Source organism: Sapajus apella, unplaced genomic scaffold, assembly GCF_009761245.1.
Source record: "Sapajus apella isolate SASKATOON/1434 unplaced genomic scaffold, GSC_monkey_1.0 scaffold119, whole genome shotgun sequence".
Taxonomy (NCBI): domain Eukaryota; kingdom Metazoa; phylum Chordata; class Mammalia; order Primates; family Cebidae; genus Sapajus; species Sapajus apella.
The window spans coordinates 1,669,407-1,685,485 of NW_022437059.1; the positions used below are offsets into that span (position 1 = coordinate 1,669,407).

Genomic DNA, 16,079 nt, shown 5'->3' on the forward strand with positions numbered 1-16,079 from the left:
ATGACAGTCACACAGACAGGCCCGCATAGCACCCAGCTACATAGACAAATTTCCACCGTGCTGCCTTAACATGGGCAAAGTTAAACCTAGGGAAATCGGGGCCCAGACATCAAAGCTGGAAATGAAACATAAGGTCAGTAGGAGCCTTGCATGGGCTTCTCCCTAACCTGGAGCAAACAAAATAAAAAGGAACAGTTTTACGTTCCTAGTGCCAGGACCTGTCTCTGGTCAATGAAATCTAAGACGAGTCAAGGAAACAGAGGCAACTGTTTGAACAGACTCATTGGAGAGTCTAAAGCAGTTCTCCAGACTGAGCTGTAAAGGAGAGAAGACAGAAATAATCACTCTAATACCGTGGGAGACAGGCCTTGAAGGTACTGGGGTCCTTTTAATCAGACTTAGCAAGCTTTTTTTTTTTTTACCTCTGACCTTCTAGTTGAAACAAAATTAGTTACCAATGGATCTAGGCGAATGCTATACTGCACATAGGCACATAACCCCAACCTATTAAGCACTAAGAAAATTGGAACACTTTGAGTTGGTCTGGTGGAATTATCTCTGGCCTTCTCACTGTATCCGGTTAAAGCAATACACTCCCTTTTTCCTACTTTATCTGCTTCTCATTATTGGGCCTTGAGATAACACAGCCGGACCCAGGTGGCTTCCAGGAACAGGGACAGTAATAGATATGTATTGCATAGGCCTGTTGTGCCTATAAGATGATTTATGCAAAAAGCCTAGCATAAGGTCTGACACATTAATTCTTTAATAAGTGGTAGTTATTCTTACGGCGAGCTCTCGGTTGAGCGGGCAGTATTAACGGGAGATGGGAAGAGGGGAAAGACAATAAGGTTGGCTAGTTGAGGTGAAATTAGGAGACATGAAACAGGTCAGCTAGGTGTCAAAGAGCCAGGCAGACTTTGTGGAGTGACAAATGACAAAACAAAAAGAGGAAGTGGGTATACTCCTGGAATAGCTTTATTTTAACCGCAAACTGGAGGGAAGCTGGGCCTCTCTTCTCTTTGAGGAGACCCTAAAAGTAACAGCTCAGAGTTCTGAACCAACACAGAAACAACCCCCCCAAAAAATGTATGAAGCCAAGACCACCTTTATGGCTGTGATGGTGAAGTTTATGTGTCAACTTGACTGGGCCACAGAGTGTCCAGACATTTGGTCAAACATGATTGTGAGTGTTTTGTGAGGGTCTATCTGGATGAGACGAACATGTGAGTAATTAGACTAAATAGAGCAGATTACCCTCCCTAATGTGGATGGGCACATCCAGTCCATTGTTTCCTGAACAGAACAAAAGGGCTGATTCTTCCTCTAGTAAGGGAGAACTCTTCTCGCCTCGGGGTGGGACATGAGTTTTTTTGCCTTCAGACTCAAACTGAAAAAACAGCTCTTCCTGAGTCTTGAGCTTGCTGCCATTTGGACTGAACGAAACTACACTACTGGCTGTCCTGGATCTCCAGCTTGCTGACTGCAGATCATGGGCTGGCTCAGCCTCCACAGTCACAAGAGCCATACTGTTCTCCTAGTGTGTGGGGCTCTTCCCCCAAAGAAGACATTCTGATTCTCAGCAAACTGACACAAGAACAGAAAATCAAACACCGCATGTTCTCACTCATAGGTGGGTGTTGAACAATGAGAACACATAGACACAGGGAGGGGAGCATCACACACTGAGGTCTCTGGGAGGGATCTAGGGGAGGGACAGCAGGGGGTGGGATAACATGGGGAGAAATGCCAGATATAGGTGATTGGGAGAAAGGCAGCAAACCACACTGCCATGTGTGTACCTATGCAACAATCTTGCGTGTTCTTCACATGTACTCTAAAACCTAAAACGCAACAAAATATAAAAAAAAAAAAAAAAAAAGAAAAGAAAAAAGACATTCTGCCTCCGTGGAGCCTCCTGAGACCACTGCTTGGCAGTCGAGATTTTGTCCTTTGAGAACTCGGGTCCACTCCAGGCCACGCTATATTTGAGGCTGAGGTTTGCTCTTTGTTGCATTACCCATTCTAAATTACAGATAGACCCATTTCACTGGGTCTGTCCTATTTCGAGCTAGAGCATGGGGAATTTGTTCACTTTCTCCTTCCTCTTCACTCAGGACCAGCACAAGGCTGCAAACTAGAAAAATGTGTCTATCTTAAAGACTGAAGCCTTCCCTCAGGTGGGCTGTCTCAAGTCCAGCCTGGAGAGCAGACACTCAGCCGGCCCGTTTGGTTCTCACATCCTTGTCAGTCATTGTGTTCGTCAGGGTTTTCTAGAGAAACAAAACCAACAGGATGTGTGTGCTTGTGTGTGTATATGTTTTTGTGTGTGCACACACATGCACCCATGAGGTAAGCACACAGATATACCTAATCTGCATATACACACATACATATGTACACACATACACATACACACATAGAGACTGATCTATTTGAATGAATTGGCTCTTGTGACTGTGGAGGCTGACACAGCCCATGATCTACAGTCAGCAAGCTGGAGATCCAGGACAGCCAATAGTGTAGTTTCTTTCAGTTCAAATAACAGCAAGTTCAAGACCCAAGAAGAGCCGTTTTTCAGTTTGCATCTGAAAGCAGGAAAACTTATGTCCCAACCCAAAGGAGGAGGAGTTTCCCCTCACTAGAGGAAGAATCAGCCCTTTTGTTTTATTCAGGCCTTCAACGGACTGGATGGGCCCACCCACATGAGGGTGGAGTTCGTTCTGCCATTGTGCAGTTATCCTTCTGGGACAAGGGTACCTTACTTTCCCAATGAGAAATTTAAAATTTCCTCTTTTGAGCATGGAGCTTCTGCCTTCTCAGAGCTGCATGGGGTGTGAACTTTGTTGGTGATGTGGCCTCCAGCATAGACTGTGAGATTTTTTTCTTTAATCCTGGAGAGAAGACACTGGTCTCAAGCTCCGAAGGCTGGCCGTGAAGCAGGATGATCTGTGCAAATTGAGTTAGGCCCTGGGCAGCCAGAGCACACACTGCCTCTCCACAGGCCTCTGCCGAGACCTACCGGGCCTCGCACACACGCAATGTGGTCCCAGAAACTACGCTTGCTGCTGTCCTCACTTGACTTTCAACTAGGCCTAAAAAAGCGGTGTCAGTGGAAATGTGTTTTTCTTGCTCCACCTGTATGTTAGTTGCACATCTGTGGTGAGGACAATGCCTTGTGCCTCATGCTCTGTGAGGCTGCACTGGGCCGCAGTACCAGCTCCTGTCTCGGGTGTCTGATTTCCTCCTTGAAAGATTGGGACAGCAGACCCAGCTCTGTCTATCTGGGCAAGGCCCTGACACTTGGAAGCATGAAAAGCCATGTGACAGCTGGAGTGGAGCTTTGAATGCCCTTGGAAGGATTTTATTTCAGGGCCATGGGCCTTAGAAGTGATCACTATACAATCCATTGGGGGCAAATGTTGGGATTCACTCAGGGTGGCTGGCAAAATATTAAGGGAAATATTAGGGAACGTTATAAGATACAGTCTCAAACCTTTTGGTAGGCCAAAAGGTTTTGATAACTTGTAATAATAGAACAGGCTGAAGGTTGCCAGTTCTTATCTTAGAGTATTAGGTCACAGGGTAAAGCTTAGGGATAATGGAAGCTTCGCCAGTTAAGTCTGTTTACCCCACATTCCTTTGTCTCTCCTCTAACTAGCTTGTTTACTCATGTAACCTTTGAGCCGGATGGCCCTCGTGGGAGGAGGTCCACCAGGGAATTTACCCATTAATGGTGTTTGCTCTGTGCCCTGGAACTAAACCTTTTATCATTCATAAGACAACTCTTTTAACCATATTAATTATCCACAAGTGTGATGACTTAAAACCTCTGTTATTAAATCTATACTGAATAAACATGAGGAGGAACAGCTAGTGAAGGGTCGCGTAGCTGCAATTGCGCTCTGAGAGCAGCTGACAACCTCCCTGGCCCACTCATTCACTGTACTCTGTGTTTGAGTGTTTTATTCATCTGTCACGGTTTGCAGGACAGACCCCCACAGGTGGTGATCAACGTCTCAGGCAAAGTTCAAGATGAGGTGTGATAGACCTCATAAAAGTGGAACAGCACATCCATTGCTCAGAGATGGGAGAACAACTCTGAATTGAGAGGGCTAGGCTGTATTCATTTACTCTTTTCATGGGAAATTGTGAGGCCTGAGGTGGGGAAACAAAGATAGTGGCAGCTACTTTCCCTTTGCCAGGGTGGCTGAGGAAAGCCAGCATGTCACAGAGAAGCTCTCTCAGCAACAGCAGCTGATGGTGCTGTGGCTGAGGGCTGGCCAGGAAACAGCATGATCCATGTGAATCGAGTTAGGCTCTGGGCAGCACACGCTGCCTCTCCACGGATCAGTAGCATCAGCATCCCCTGGGAGCATGTTAGAATCACAGTCTCAGGCTCCACCCAGACCCACTGAATCAGTATCTGTATTTTCACAGGATCCTCAGGTGATCCACAAGCACATGAAAGTGTGAGAAGCCCTTCCTCTTGCTGAACAGTTTTCCTCACTCAAGCTCCTTTTCTTACATGATTTCTTACTAAGAGAAGCCAGGATACATCCTGGACTTCCTAGAGAGCACACTGGATTTTATGCCATTTTGATTACCTGCAATTTTCTTCCTCATTCATTCAGTCAAATAGTCATTGACTACCTCCTATGTTCCAATAGTTTCCTTCCTCATGCATTCATTCATTCATTCATTCAGCCAAACAGTCATTGAGCACCTCCTGTGTTCCAGTATGTGTTCTATCTGCACCCGGGTCCTCCTGGCCTTGACTTGCTAGGTTGCTTCTGTTAGGATGGGAGGTACCTGGGACCTGGTGTCTGAAAGCCACTTACTTGGGCAGGTAGATATTGGCACATGAGCAGGAGAGACGTTATGCTGGTGTCAAATGCTGACCTCAGAGTTTGAGACAGGTGGAGGAGTGTAAAATGCAGCCCCTGTGGGGAGATCCATTACAAGTCCTGTGCGTACTGGATGTGCACTGTCTTGTTTGACAGCACACTGCAGTAGCTCCGCCAGCCTGATGACAATTGAGAAATGCATCCGCCAAGAGCAGGAATTCTGTGTCGGAGTTTAGGCCAGCCCCGCGGCTCCTGGAGGCCCACTCTCCGTTTGTGTGGTAAGACCCCCTCTGTCGGGGTGCGATGGGAGCAGTACTCAGAATAGCAACCACAGCTGAAGCCCGCTAAGGAAGCCGGGAAACGGAAACGGAAACGTGCTGCGCTCTGGGATAGGAGTGCGTCGCCATTGGATGAAACAACCCGCCAGGCAGGGCTGTTACTAGGAAATAGGCGAGAGTGGGCAGGGCCCTGCGTTCTGGTCACACTGAGAAGGAGCACATGGAAACGAAGGCCAGTGGATGTGGCCTGGGGCAGACTAAATCTTCCCACTTCAATGCCGCTTCTCCCACGAGGGGAACTTTGGGGTGCAGAGGCTGAGACAGCAGCTGGGGAGACACGTGGGCTCATCTGTGAGGAGCTGAGGAAGCGCAGAGCGGGGACTTGGTGCCAGGGGTTGACGCCACCTTCACTTCGGAGTAGATGACAGGGGAACCCTAGGAGACAAGAGCACCCGCATGAGGACCAGGGCGGGCCTGGGGGTGGGGGAGGCCAGGCAGAGGGGAAGACTCACCTTGTTCCTGAGATGCCTGGGGTCAGAGGCTGCTGTGGAAAGAGGAAAGTGTTCAGCTGTGGAAGATTGGCGTGGAGCTCTCCCGTTGCGCCGGCGCTGTCAGGCCAGCCCCGAGGCTCCTGGAGGCCCGCTCCCCTCCGCGCGGTGAGTCCATCGCTGCACTTGGTCGGTGCCCACCCCGTCCCGTGCCATTCCTAAGACCCTCTCTTCAACACCCCTTCACACTTCGTGGCCCACTCGGAGCTGCTTAGGGGCTCTCCAGAGAAAGACGTTTGTCTTTTATCTTGTTAGTTCTTTGAGCATAATCGATATTATGTGTTCTGGAGAGGCGGTGTGGCGGGTGCGAGTTTTAGCACGCTCCATGCAGGTCTAGACCGCCCGAGACTGAGCCTGCGGCCTGCCTTGTCACCTCTGCAGCTGGGGGACGTCACTCAACATCTCCTGCCTCGGTTGCCTCATCTATATGATGGGAATAAAAATATCATCTGCCTGTATGGTTTTGGTGAAGCTATATGAGTTTACACATATGTGTGTGCTCATGTGTCTGTGCATACACTATTTCTATCATCTATCATGTGTTGAGCAGTTTTTATGTGTCAGGTACAGTCCTGATTGCTATATTCAATACATTTTCTCTCTATTATCATATGTATGCATGCCATAGTTCTGTATATGTGCTACAGGTACAGTTCTAAGAGCCATCCATACAAATATAGTGTATTTACTTATTGCACTTATAGAACTATACCTGGCACATAATAACTGTTCAACACATGATAGATATTAGAAATTATTATTGTTATATTATCATCAAACTGGAGGAAAGTATGACATTCTCCAGACACGGCTCTCCCTTTTTGGGGAATGAGCCTTGGAATGGCTTGGAATGAGCATCAGGACTCCCTGGAATTGCACTGAGAAAAGCAGAGTTTGGTCCAGAGTTTGGACTCTGGAGACAGACTGCTTGGTGATTGTCTGTATGATTTCGGGCAAGTCATTTAAGGTATCTATTCCTTGGTTTCCTCATCTGTAAAAAGGGAGTAGTAACAGCGTATACCTCAAAGGGGCTTGTAAGAGTGAATGAGTTCACATGTCTCAGAGGGGTGCTACAGAACCAAGAATGAGGCACAAACACAATTCACTTGACTTTATATAAGAAAAATTGGAAAACGAAAGACGGAAGCTCCCTGGCTAAAATCACGCAGCACTTTTAATGAAGCAGAGGTAGAAAGAAAAGCCTGCCCCAAAGGACTTTGCTTCTCTTTCCTGCTCCTAGTAAGGAGGCAGCCAGGCTGGGATTCCCTCATTTCAAACCACTGACTGTGAGTGAGGGCTGATGACACAGCCAGACCTCCAGCATGTAATCACCACAGCTGCTCCACCCTCTGCAGTTTCAACAGCATTTCCACACCGATTTTCTCATTTAGTCCTCCAGTAACCCTAAGAAACAGCGTGGTAGCTGTAATAATGTGCCCCCAAAGATGTCACACCCTAATCACTGGAACCTGTGAATATATTACCCTAAAAATGGAAAAGAGGACCTTTCAGATGCGACGAGGATTACAGACCCTGAGATAGGGAGATTAGTCTGGGTTATCCAGGTGGGCCCAATATACTCACCTTGAGAAAACCCAAGCACTTTTCTCAGCTGAGGTCAGAGGGAGACCTGACTATGGAAGAATGGTTAGGGAAATATGACCTGGCTACTTGGCTGGCTTTGGGGAGAGAGGAAGGGAGCTCCAGCCCAGGAAAGTGGGTGAGATCTAGAAGCTGAAAAGGCAAGAACACTTGCACCCCTGGAGCCTCTAGGGGTGAACACAGCCCTGCCAACACCCTGTGAGACCCATGTCAGACTTCTGACCCACAGAGCTGTAAGATGATACATTCGTATTGCTTCATCCTACCAAATTTATGGTAATTTGACACAGCAGCAATCAGAAACTAGTACAAGTAGGTAAGTACTGTGGACTAAATGTTTGTGTTGCTCTCCAAATTCATGGGTTAAAGACCTAATCCCCAATGTGATGGCATTTGGAAATGGAGCCTAGGGTGACAATTATGTCATGATAATCATGATGATGAGACACGAGTGATGATCTCTCCCTCTCTCTCTGCTGTGTGGGGGATACAGCAAGGAGTCACCTGTCTGGAAACTGGGAATAGGGCGCTCACTAAGAACCTGACTATACTGGCACCTTCATCTTGGACTTCCAGCCTCCAGAACTGTGAGAAATAGATATTTGTTCTTTAAGTCACCTAGTCTATGGTACTCTGTTAGAGGAGCGGGAACTGACTAAGCGGTAGGGAAGTAGTCACAGTTTATGGATAGAGATACTGAAGCTCTGAGAGATTAAGGGAATGCCCCAAAGGATGCTTTTGTTAATCAGGTTATACTGAGGCCCTCTGCAGATAATGGAGAAAGGAGAATGCAGGGGAGGCTTGGATTCGCCTGAAGTGGCTTAGGCGCAAATTAAGAAGTCCCATGACCCTGGTGGTGCGTGCCTGTAATCCCAGCTACCCAGGAAGCTGAGGCAGGAGAATTGCCTGAACCCGGGAGGCGGAGGTTGCGATGAGCCGAGATCGCGCCATTGCACTCCAGCCTGGGTGACATGAGTGAAACTCCGTCTCAAAAAAAAAAAAAAAAAAAAGTCCCATGACCCAGTGGGAGGGGGGCGGCTCTATGCCTGGCTGGCTCAGAGCTGCTGAGGGGGTGGAAATTGAGCTACACTATCTAAATTGAGGGTTGGCCAGAACAAAGACTTCCTTGGGTCTTACCAGTATGTTTCTTTTTCTTTTGGACGCTCCGTACTTCTGAGTAAACCACATCTTCTCTTCTAGGATTTACTTAGAAAGAAATTGAAGTTTCAGAGGATGCTAAGGTTCTTGTCTCTCGTTAGAGATACTTCCTCCTCCCCCAGCAAGAGTCTCTTATCTAGAATGACTAGAGCCCTGCAGGGCTGGGCACAGTCCCTCCCCATCTCCTGCCCCACCTCTTTCCCACACCAGCCCTCTGGCTTCTGCCAACTGAGGGGGTCCTTGGGCCTCACCATTGCTGTACACTGGTTGCAGCTCTGTCCAGGCTGGTACATTGTGGTAGGTGGGCTGTTGGGAGTCTGAGTCTGAAGGGCTCCTGTGAGACAGGGAAATGTGGAAGTTTCTTAGGAATCCTGACAAAGTAGCTCTAATGATTACTCCTAGTAAGTGATTTTCTACTGCAAGGTGGCTGCCAAGCCTGGAAACATGGAGGAGTACATAACAAGTGGCCCATGGGCATTTTATTATGAATCATAATCATATTATCTATGTCTCCAGGCTTTATGCTCATCTAGTATGTAACAGGCATTGTGCTGATGCTTATAACAACATGATGTTCTATTTCATCCTCATTTTGTAGTTGAAACAAACAGAGGCTCCAAGAAGTGGAGCCTTGTTACATGAATATCATGTAACAAGAATGGGGATGAGCCAAGGCTCAAAGCTGGCTCCAAAGCCTGCATGCTCAGTGATCAGAAGGCTCTGAGGCACTCTGCATGGTTTGCGTGCTGCTCTCGTGGGCTTGCCCAGGGATAGCGGTGAGCCTTTGTGTGGCTCCTAAAGTCTACCTTTGGGATACAAGACGGTGACCCCTTCTTCATAGGGACTACGTCCTTCTGGCAGATTGACCTCTCTGGGTGGTCAAGTTGTGTAGCTCCATCTTCTCAGTTGTTATCACAAGAGGTGCTGATGAGATCAGCATCTCCAGAGATTTCCAGGTTGACTGATCTAAAGTCATCTCAAGATATGGAACGACTTGGTGGTCATAGTGGTCACTCAGACAACCAAGCCAAGAATGGTCCAGGGATGTGGGTTAATAAATGAAAAAGCAGTTCACACTTGATGAGCAAACAGCCTATACAGCTAAGGGGGGTGGGTGCAAAGGTGTTGGGAATTGCCTTGAGATATCCCCAGGGAGGTACAGCAGGAAGTGGGCACAGCCTATCTCAGCAGCACCTGGCAGAAACTGTGCTCTCTTGGTAATCACAGATTCAATTCAATTTTTCCACTCTGTGGACATTTCATTAATCACACAGGAATGCAGCTCAGGTCTTACCTGGAGGGGTCAGAGGCAGGCTTTCTCCCTATAAAGGAAAGCAGAGGATTATTGGATTCAGGACGAGGAGACCCTCAGAGGGGCACAGATCAGAGAAGGCTCACTTAGAAACTGCTAGGAGTTGCTGTCACTGAAGGTGGAATCCTTCTTTGTTATGCCCCAGGGAGGCAGCAGACTGGGCAAAAGCTACTGACCCTGCCAGAGGGGTATGTTATGATGTGGAATGGAAGACCACAATCTGTTATCCTTTAACCTGGTGGTTTTAAAGATAATGATTGGTAGCCACAGGCAAGAAAACAGACTTGATCAGCTGTAAAAAGAGTGTACATTTAAAATATCAGAAAATTACTGGATCCTATCTGGTTTCTATTTTCTATTTCTCAGAGTTTTTCTCCTCCTCTTCCCATTCCTTGGGGGTCTTGTAAGCATCCAGACGAAGACGCTCTGCAGTTTATGATGGTAGATAAACCATCTCATCAAGATATTTTCCACCTTATAGGTCTGTTTTGGAAACCGTATTTGGTAAAAGCAATTCTGGAGAACCCAGCGGGAAAGGCAGAGGATTGAGGGACAGAACGGAGGAACTCTTGCGAGCCTGAGGATGGCCACAAAGGCAGCATGAGGCCCGAGGGAGCATTGCTGAGAAGGGCATGAACTCAAGCCAAGGTGTACCCAGAGTTACCCACCTGCTTTTCTCGAGAGCCAGCAGTAGAGCAGCAGTACCCCAGCAGCAAGGCCCGCCATACTGAGCAGGCCCCCGGTGATGCCTGTGGCAACAGAGCCACTTCTGTTTCCGGTTAACCCTGAGGGGGAGACCCCACAAATGAGCCAGAGGAGAGGCTATGATCTCAAACTGCCCACCCCCGGTAGCTGCTGCCTGGGCCTGAGGGTGAACCTAGGTGAGCAGGGTCCCAGCAGCTAAGCAGGGGCCAATGTGGCACAGAAGGTGGCTACCGTCTTTGTGAGGAAGTTGTCTCTGTGCCTGAGGCAAGGGTCAAGGGTCAGGGTGGGTGGTGGCTGGCGAGAGAAGAGGCAGCCAGGTAAGGAGCTCTAAAGTCAGTGTTGCTCTTTGTCCCCTGCCACCCTGTGCTCCAAGCCCCCACGTCATCATTCCAGAAGCACTTCAGGAAATAGCAATGTAGAGAACTGCCAGCTGTGTTACTTGTCCCTGAGGAGTGCCGCTCTGGTCAAGCACCGTGAGGGTTATCAGAGGGTCTTTGGGGGAAACATTTTATCTCCATGTGTGGCCCAGGCATGGGAAACTTACCTGTGATATAAAGTGTCACCGCCTCACTGCGCTGGGTCCCTAGGCCATTGTCGGCCTCACAGGAGTAGTTTCCAGAGTGTTCTGCAGTCAGAGAGAGGTTGAAGGAGGCTGCTCCTCCAGAGGGAGCCGAGCTATTCCCCAGGGTGACATCCTCATAATAAAACCAGTACAGGATCGGGGGAGAGCCTCTCAGGGCCTCACAATGAAGCTCCAGCAGGTCCCCCACCACAGCCTGGGCCCTGGGAGCCCTGAGGGTGAGGACTGGGCGAGACACCAGAACTGAGGGAGAACAAAAAGTCAATAGCAGTTTCTGCTTCTAACATATTTGTAAAAAACAAAAGGTATTATCAACAAATGTAAAAAGTCATATCTCAATCTTGGAAAGTAGATTAAAATACAGTGATAAACAAAGCTAATTAGCTTGACCTACTAATAGTTTTCAGTGTACAAAAACATCCAGTAGAAAAGTGTAAAAAGATATAAATCACTGAAAACTTCAAATAGACCATAAATATATAAAAAGATTATCATCTTCATTACTAATTAATGAAATACAACTAAAGACAACCATACAATACTATTCTTTTCTCTATTCTTCGGGTTGGCAAAGCTTACATGGACTGATCATACTGATGAGCTTGTGGATAAACAGGCATCCACATTTGCTCTAGGTGATAATACAAATTTAACAAACTTCCTTGAATGATTTGTCAATAGCTACAAAATTTAAAGTGCCCATAAACTCTGACTCAACAAATCTACTTGTAGCGGGCCAGGTGCGGTGGCCCAAACCTGTAATCCCAATGATTTGGGAGTCTGAGGCAGGAGGATCACTTGAGCCCAGGAGTTCAAGTCCTACTTCTAGAGCCATCTCCTTTAGGGATACCAGCATAAAGTATGCCAATATATTTGTACAATAATTTCTATTGTAGCATTTTAATAAAAGCTAAAAATTAGAGGCAACCTACTGGATTGGGTAATGAAATACGAACGCTATCCAAGATGTATTTCTTAAAAGTCGAGATATATATTTCAGTTAAAAAATGCAACTGGCATAACTATAAGTATAATATTATTCTAGGTTTGTAAAAATTAAATGCCTTTAGGTTTATAGAGTATTCCTAGAAGCATACACATGGAACAGTTAACAATGGTTATGTCTAGAGAGTATGTGCATATGAATTGATTATGAACAGGTAGAAAGAGACTTTTACTTTTCAGTATTGGCCCTTTTGTATTGTTTGATCTTTTTCATCATGAAGATTCATGTGTTCTTTCAGAATAACAAATTATTAAAAACTAAAAGGTTGTGTTAAAAAGTGGCCACAATGGATGAGGAAATGTCATAATGTCTCAGACTAATGTTAAGAGTTAGAAAGGACCATGCTGCAACCTGGCTTTACCCTTGCTAGCTGTGTGTCTGCAAGCTAGTTACTTCTCTAAATCTATTTCTTTTCTGAAAATAGGGGATAAAATGGCTTAAAATTTATCCTCCCAGGTTTATCTTAATGATTACATGAGATATTGGATATTAAGCACTAACCACAGAGTCTGGAGCCTGATGAAGTCTCAGTGAGTGTTGATGATGTCATTGGTCATGATGATAATAAGAAATAATATTTCCTTTTCTGGAAGTTTCTGGTCCCTATGACCTGTGTCCTAGTTTCAGGACTCAGACACAATTTATTCAGGCTGCACAAGAAGCCCTTTAGCTGTGATAACAGCAGCAGCAGAAATAACATGTATTTATGATAGGGAATTATAGAAACAAAGGAGTGAGGATGAGCAGAAAATCATGAAATCATAAGTACAGAATGTGGGAGGTATGATGTATTGGCTTGCTGTGTTGCAAGGAGAGACGGAGCAGCCCTCGGTCAGTGGCACATGCCTGTATGTCAGCTCTAAGGGACAGGTGTATAAACTGTGTGGCAAGAGTCCCTGCAAATCTCAGGAAAATGGGTTGAGGTTGGTGCTGCTTGTGGGGGAAGAAGAATGAGCTTACCTGTTGGGAGCATGTTGGGAGCAGGTCCTAAGCCTGGCATAAACAGGCCTTAAAGATACTGGCCATAAACAGAATATCTATTAGCACTGTAACATCCTTGTGATGGCAGTGACACACATTGCTAGAGGTTGTTGGTTTACTGGAGCAAGGGAAAGAAAGACCTAACCCATTCTTACTCGGGGGCTTCTGAACCACAAACGATAGAATGAGTGACCCATGCCTTAACGACATGTTCTAGCTGCAGTAGATAAACACACTGGAGCCTGTTTCTTGCCACTAGTAAAGAATGCTTTGTTCCCTGAGAAGAATGCTTTTAGTTAAATGATGATTATCACTTGCTTGCTGTCAATAAATGTGGGGGTCAAACTCTATTTGATGCTCTCAACTGGGAATGCTGTGGCCCCTTGTCATCCCACCTTTTGCTCTCTGTCTCTGTGTCTGTTTCTTAATTCCTTCAGCACCACCTGCGTTGGAGTCTTCATGACCAAGCTGGTCTTGGCACTTACCGAATAGGAAAATCTGAAGTCATCATCTCTTGGATGCCAATGAGATGGCTGCACTGGCTACTTTGTGAGATGCTGGATCCTAGGTTAGCATGCCCAGATCAGCCTGCTTATGTGGCTCTGTCTCTATTCCTGTGATACCCAGGCATCTTGCCAAGGGGAATAAAAGCATCATTGTATATTTTGCTTTACATGACTAGAATGGTGATTGCATACCATCTTATGGTCTCCTGTTTCTCCAGGATATATTCCAAAAGCAGGGACAGCCCACTTTTACTTTCGCACATGTCCTTCTAGGAACCTGTAAGTCTGCATAATCCATATTCCCTGTCTGCCAAAATCATAGAATTCTAGGACAGGGGATGATATGATTTTCATCTAGTCTGATTTTCCCACTTTATGGGTGTGGAAATTGAGGTCAATATGGGAAAGGCACTTGGCCAATGTCACGCAGCTAGTTATCTTCAGAGCCAAGTCTAGAACATTCACCTCAACACCCCTTAGCATACTTTTACTAAACCCCAGGTCTCTCTAAACAGGGATTTCGAAGTTTGGCTTGTAGGAGGTCATCAACAAAAATATTCAAAGCTCACTAGAAGCGGCTTTCCTTGGGTTATTACACTTAATTGCATGGGATCAAAGAACAGCTTTGAGAATGGAGGAGTTTGGTTGATAGGTGGCCGTTTCCATTCCATGTCATCTTGCTTCCCGTTTTCTGCCCTGGTCACCTGTGTCCCTTGCTTTAAAGATCACTGAGTGTGTCTCCTGAAGAGCTGTGCACATAGCTTATGTTAACATAGGATTTTTAATGTGGAAATGTAAGGAACATTTACATCCCCGGTAATGCAAGAAACTCAAGAATAGAGGATTGGTGGAAGTCAGTGAGAGAATAATCTGGACAAGAAGCAGCCTAATATTTTCTAGGGCAAAGAAACCTATATTTAGAATTCTTTGGTTTCACTTTCATATAATAATTTCAGTTCAGAATATAGTTTATGTTCTAAAAAGTCTTTTTTAGTGAGGGGCTTTTGCATTTTTAGTGAGGGGCTTTGATCACATTCAAGAAGACTGCTGGGAAACTTCAGATTCCCGGAACCATACCACAAAGGATCCCAGACTTTCACAGGGAAGTTCTGCAGGCAGAAAGTGTGCTGGGATGCCACACAAGCAAACAGCCCTGAGGAGCTCTGTGGCTCCATTGTCAGCTGCGGGAGAGCAGGCACAGTCAATTCTGGGCTGTGTGGCTGGTGGGTGGGGCCCACTCACCTGCAACTTTCAGTGTCACCATCTCACTGCGCTGGGCCTCCAGACCATTGTCTGCCTCACAGGAGTAGGTTCCAGAATGTTCTGTAGTCAGAGAGAGATTGAAGGAAGCTCCTCCTCCAGAGAGGGCCGAGATCTTTCCCAGGGTGACATCCTCGTGATAAAATAGGTACAGGATCGGGGAGGAGCCTTTCAGGGCTTCACAATGAAGCTCCAGCAGGTCCCCCACCACCGCCTGGGCCCTGGGAGCCCTGATGGTGAGGATGGGGCGAGACACTGGAACTGAGGGAGGAAAAATAGTTAACCATCAGCTGCTTCTGCTGAAATATATTCCTTCATGCTAAAGACATTTGAAATGGAAAAATGTTTTTCTCAGCTTTTAATGCCCTTGTGATGTTACTCAAAACTCAGCAATATTTTCAGATCTCCAGAAAGAATAACATTTGTGTAGCGCTATAAACAGTTTGGAATACTGAAATACACAAACTCAAATGTGTTTGAGGATTGTGAAAACAGGATTAAACTGACAGGTATCTTAGAAGTCAAAAGACAATTGGAGAAAGGAGGAATCAGTCCAACAGAAAAGGAAGAACAAGAGAGACTTGCGGCTTATATCACCAGGGATGTAATTGCATCTGGGCTGCATCAGAAATAGGGCCCACAAGAGAAAGAGTATTGTCATGTTATTTGCTCATTTTTATATTCATTCACCCATCAAAAATTAATTGAACAAAAATTTTTATAAAATTGAGTAAAAATAAAAATTAATTGAGCATTTAATAAGTCCCAAGAATGGTATGATGTCCTAGGGAATCAATGGTGAGAAAGACAGTTCCTGCTCTCATAGAGCCTACCATATAGAAGGATGAGAGGCAGCAATTAAATAAAAATGCAGTAAGTATAGAATTAAAAACTGATAATTGATAAAGGATAGGGTACTATGAAATGTATGTGTTGTCAAGGAAAGCTTCCTTACAAAATGACCTTTGAAATTAGTATTGAAATTAGCCAGTTGAAGAAGGAGGTATAGAGTGCACTGGGCAGGCAAACTATGTGCAAAGGCCCTGAGTTGGGAATAAGACTGGCACATTTGAATTATTGAAATAAGGTAGCGTCACACTGAGAAGAGTCTACAAACTACCATGAAATAGGAGGCTGGAAATCTAGGCTGGACTTGATAAGCCATGCTAAGAATTTTGATCCTTCTTCATAGAGCAATGGGAAGCCTATAAGTCTGTCTATGCAGGGGTGTGAGATGATCAAATTTGTTGCTTTTAAAAGACCATTTTGACCATTGTGCACAAAGTGGACTGTGGT

The 16,079-nt window shown here is 45.9% G+C and overlaps 1 protein-coding gene across 3 annotated transcripts in view; it reads right to left on the reverse strand.

Moving 5' to 3' along the window:
- Positions 1-4,625: 4,625 nt before the first annotated feature.
- FCRL5 (Fc receptor like 5) overlaps positions 4,626-16,079 on the reverse strand; it is a 37,226-nt gene continuing 25,772 nt past the window's right edge. For 2 of the 3 annotated variants that reach the window (XM_032260719.1, XM_032260721.1), the window contains exons 10-16: positions 14,766-15,044; positions 10,995-11,273; positions 10,414-10,530; positions 9,728-9,755; positions 8,685-8,767; positions 8,413-8,481; positions 5,171-5,669 (exon numbers count right to left, since the gene is read on the reverse strand). In XM_032260719.1, coding sequence (XP_032116610.1) covers positions 5,533-5,669; positions 8,413-8,481; positions 8,685-8,767; positions 9,728-9,755; positions 10,414-10,530; positions 10,995-11,273; positions 14,766-15,044 — 992 coding nt within the window. In that variant the 3' untranslated portion in view covers positions 5,171-5,532. Of the gene's footprint in view, positions 5,670-8,412; positions 8,482-8,684; positions 8,768-9,727; positions 9,756-10,413; positions 10,531-10,994; positions 11,274-14,765; positions 15,045-16,079 lie in introns of all 3 variants that reach the window. The other variant, XM_032260720.1, reaches the window with a different exon arrangement.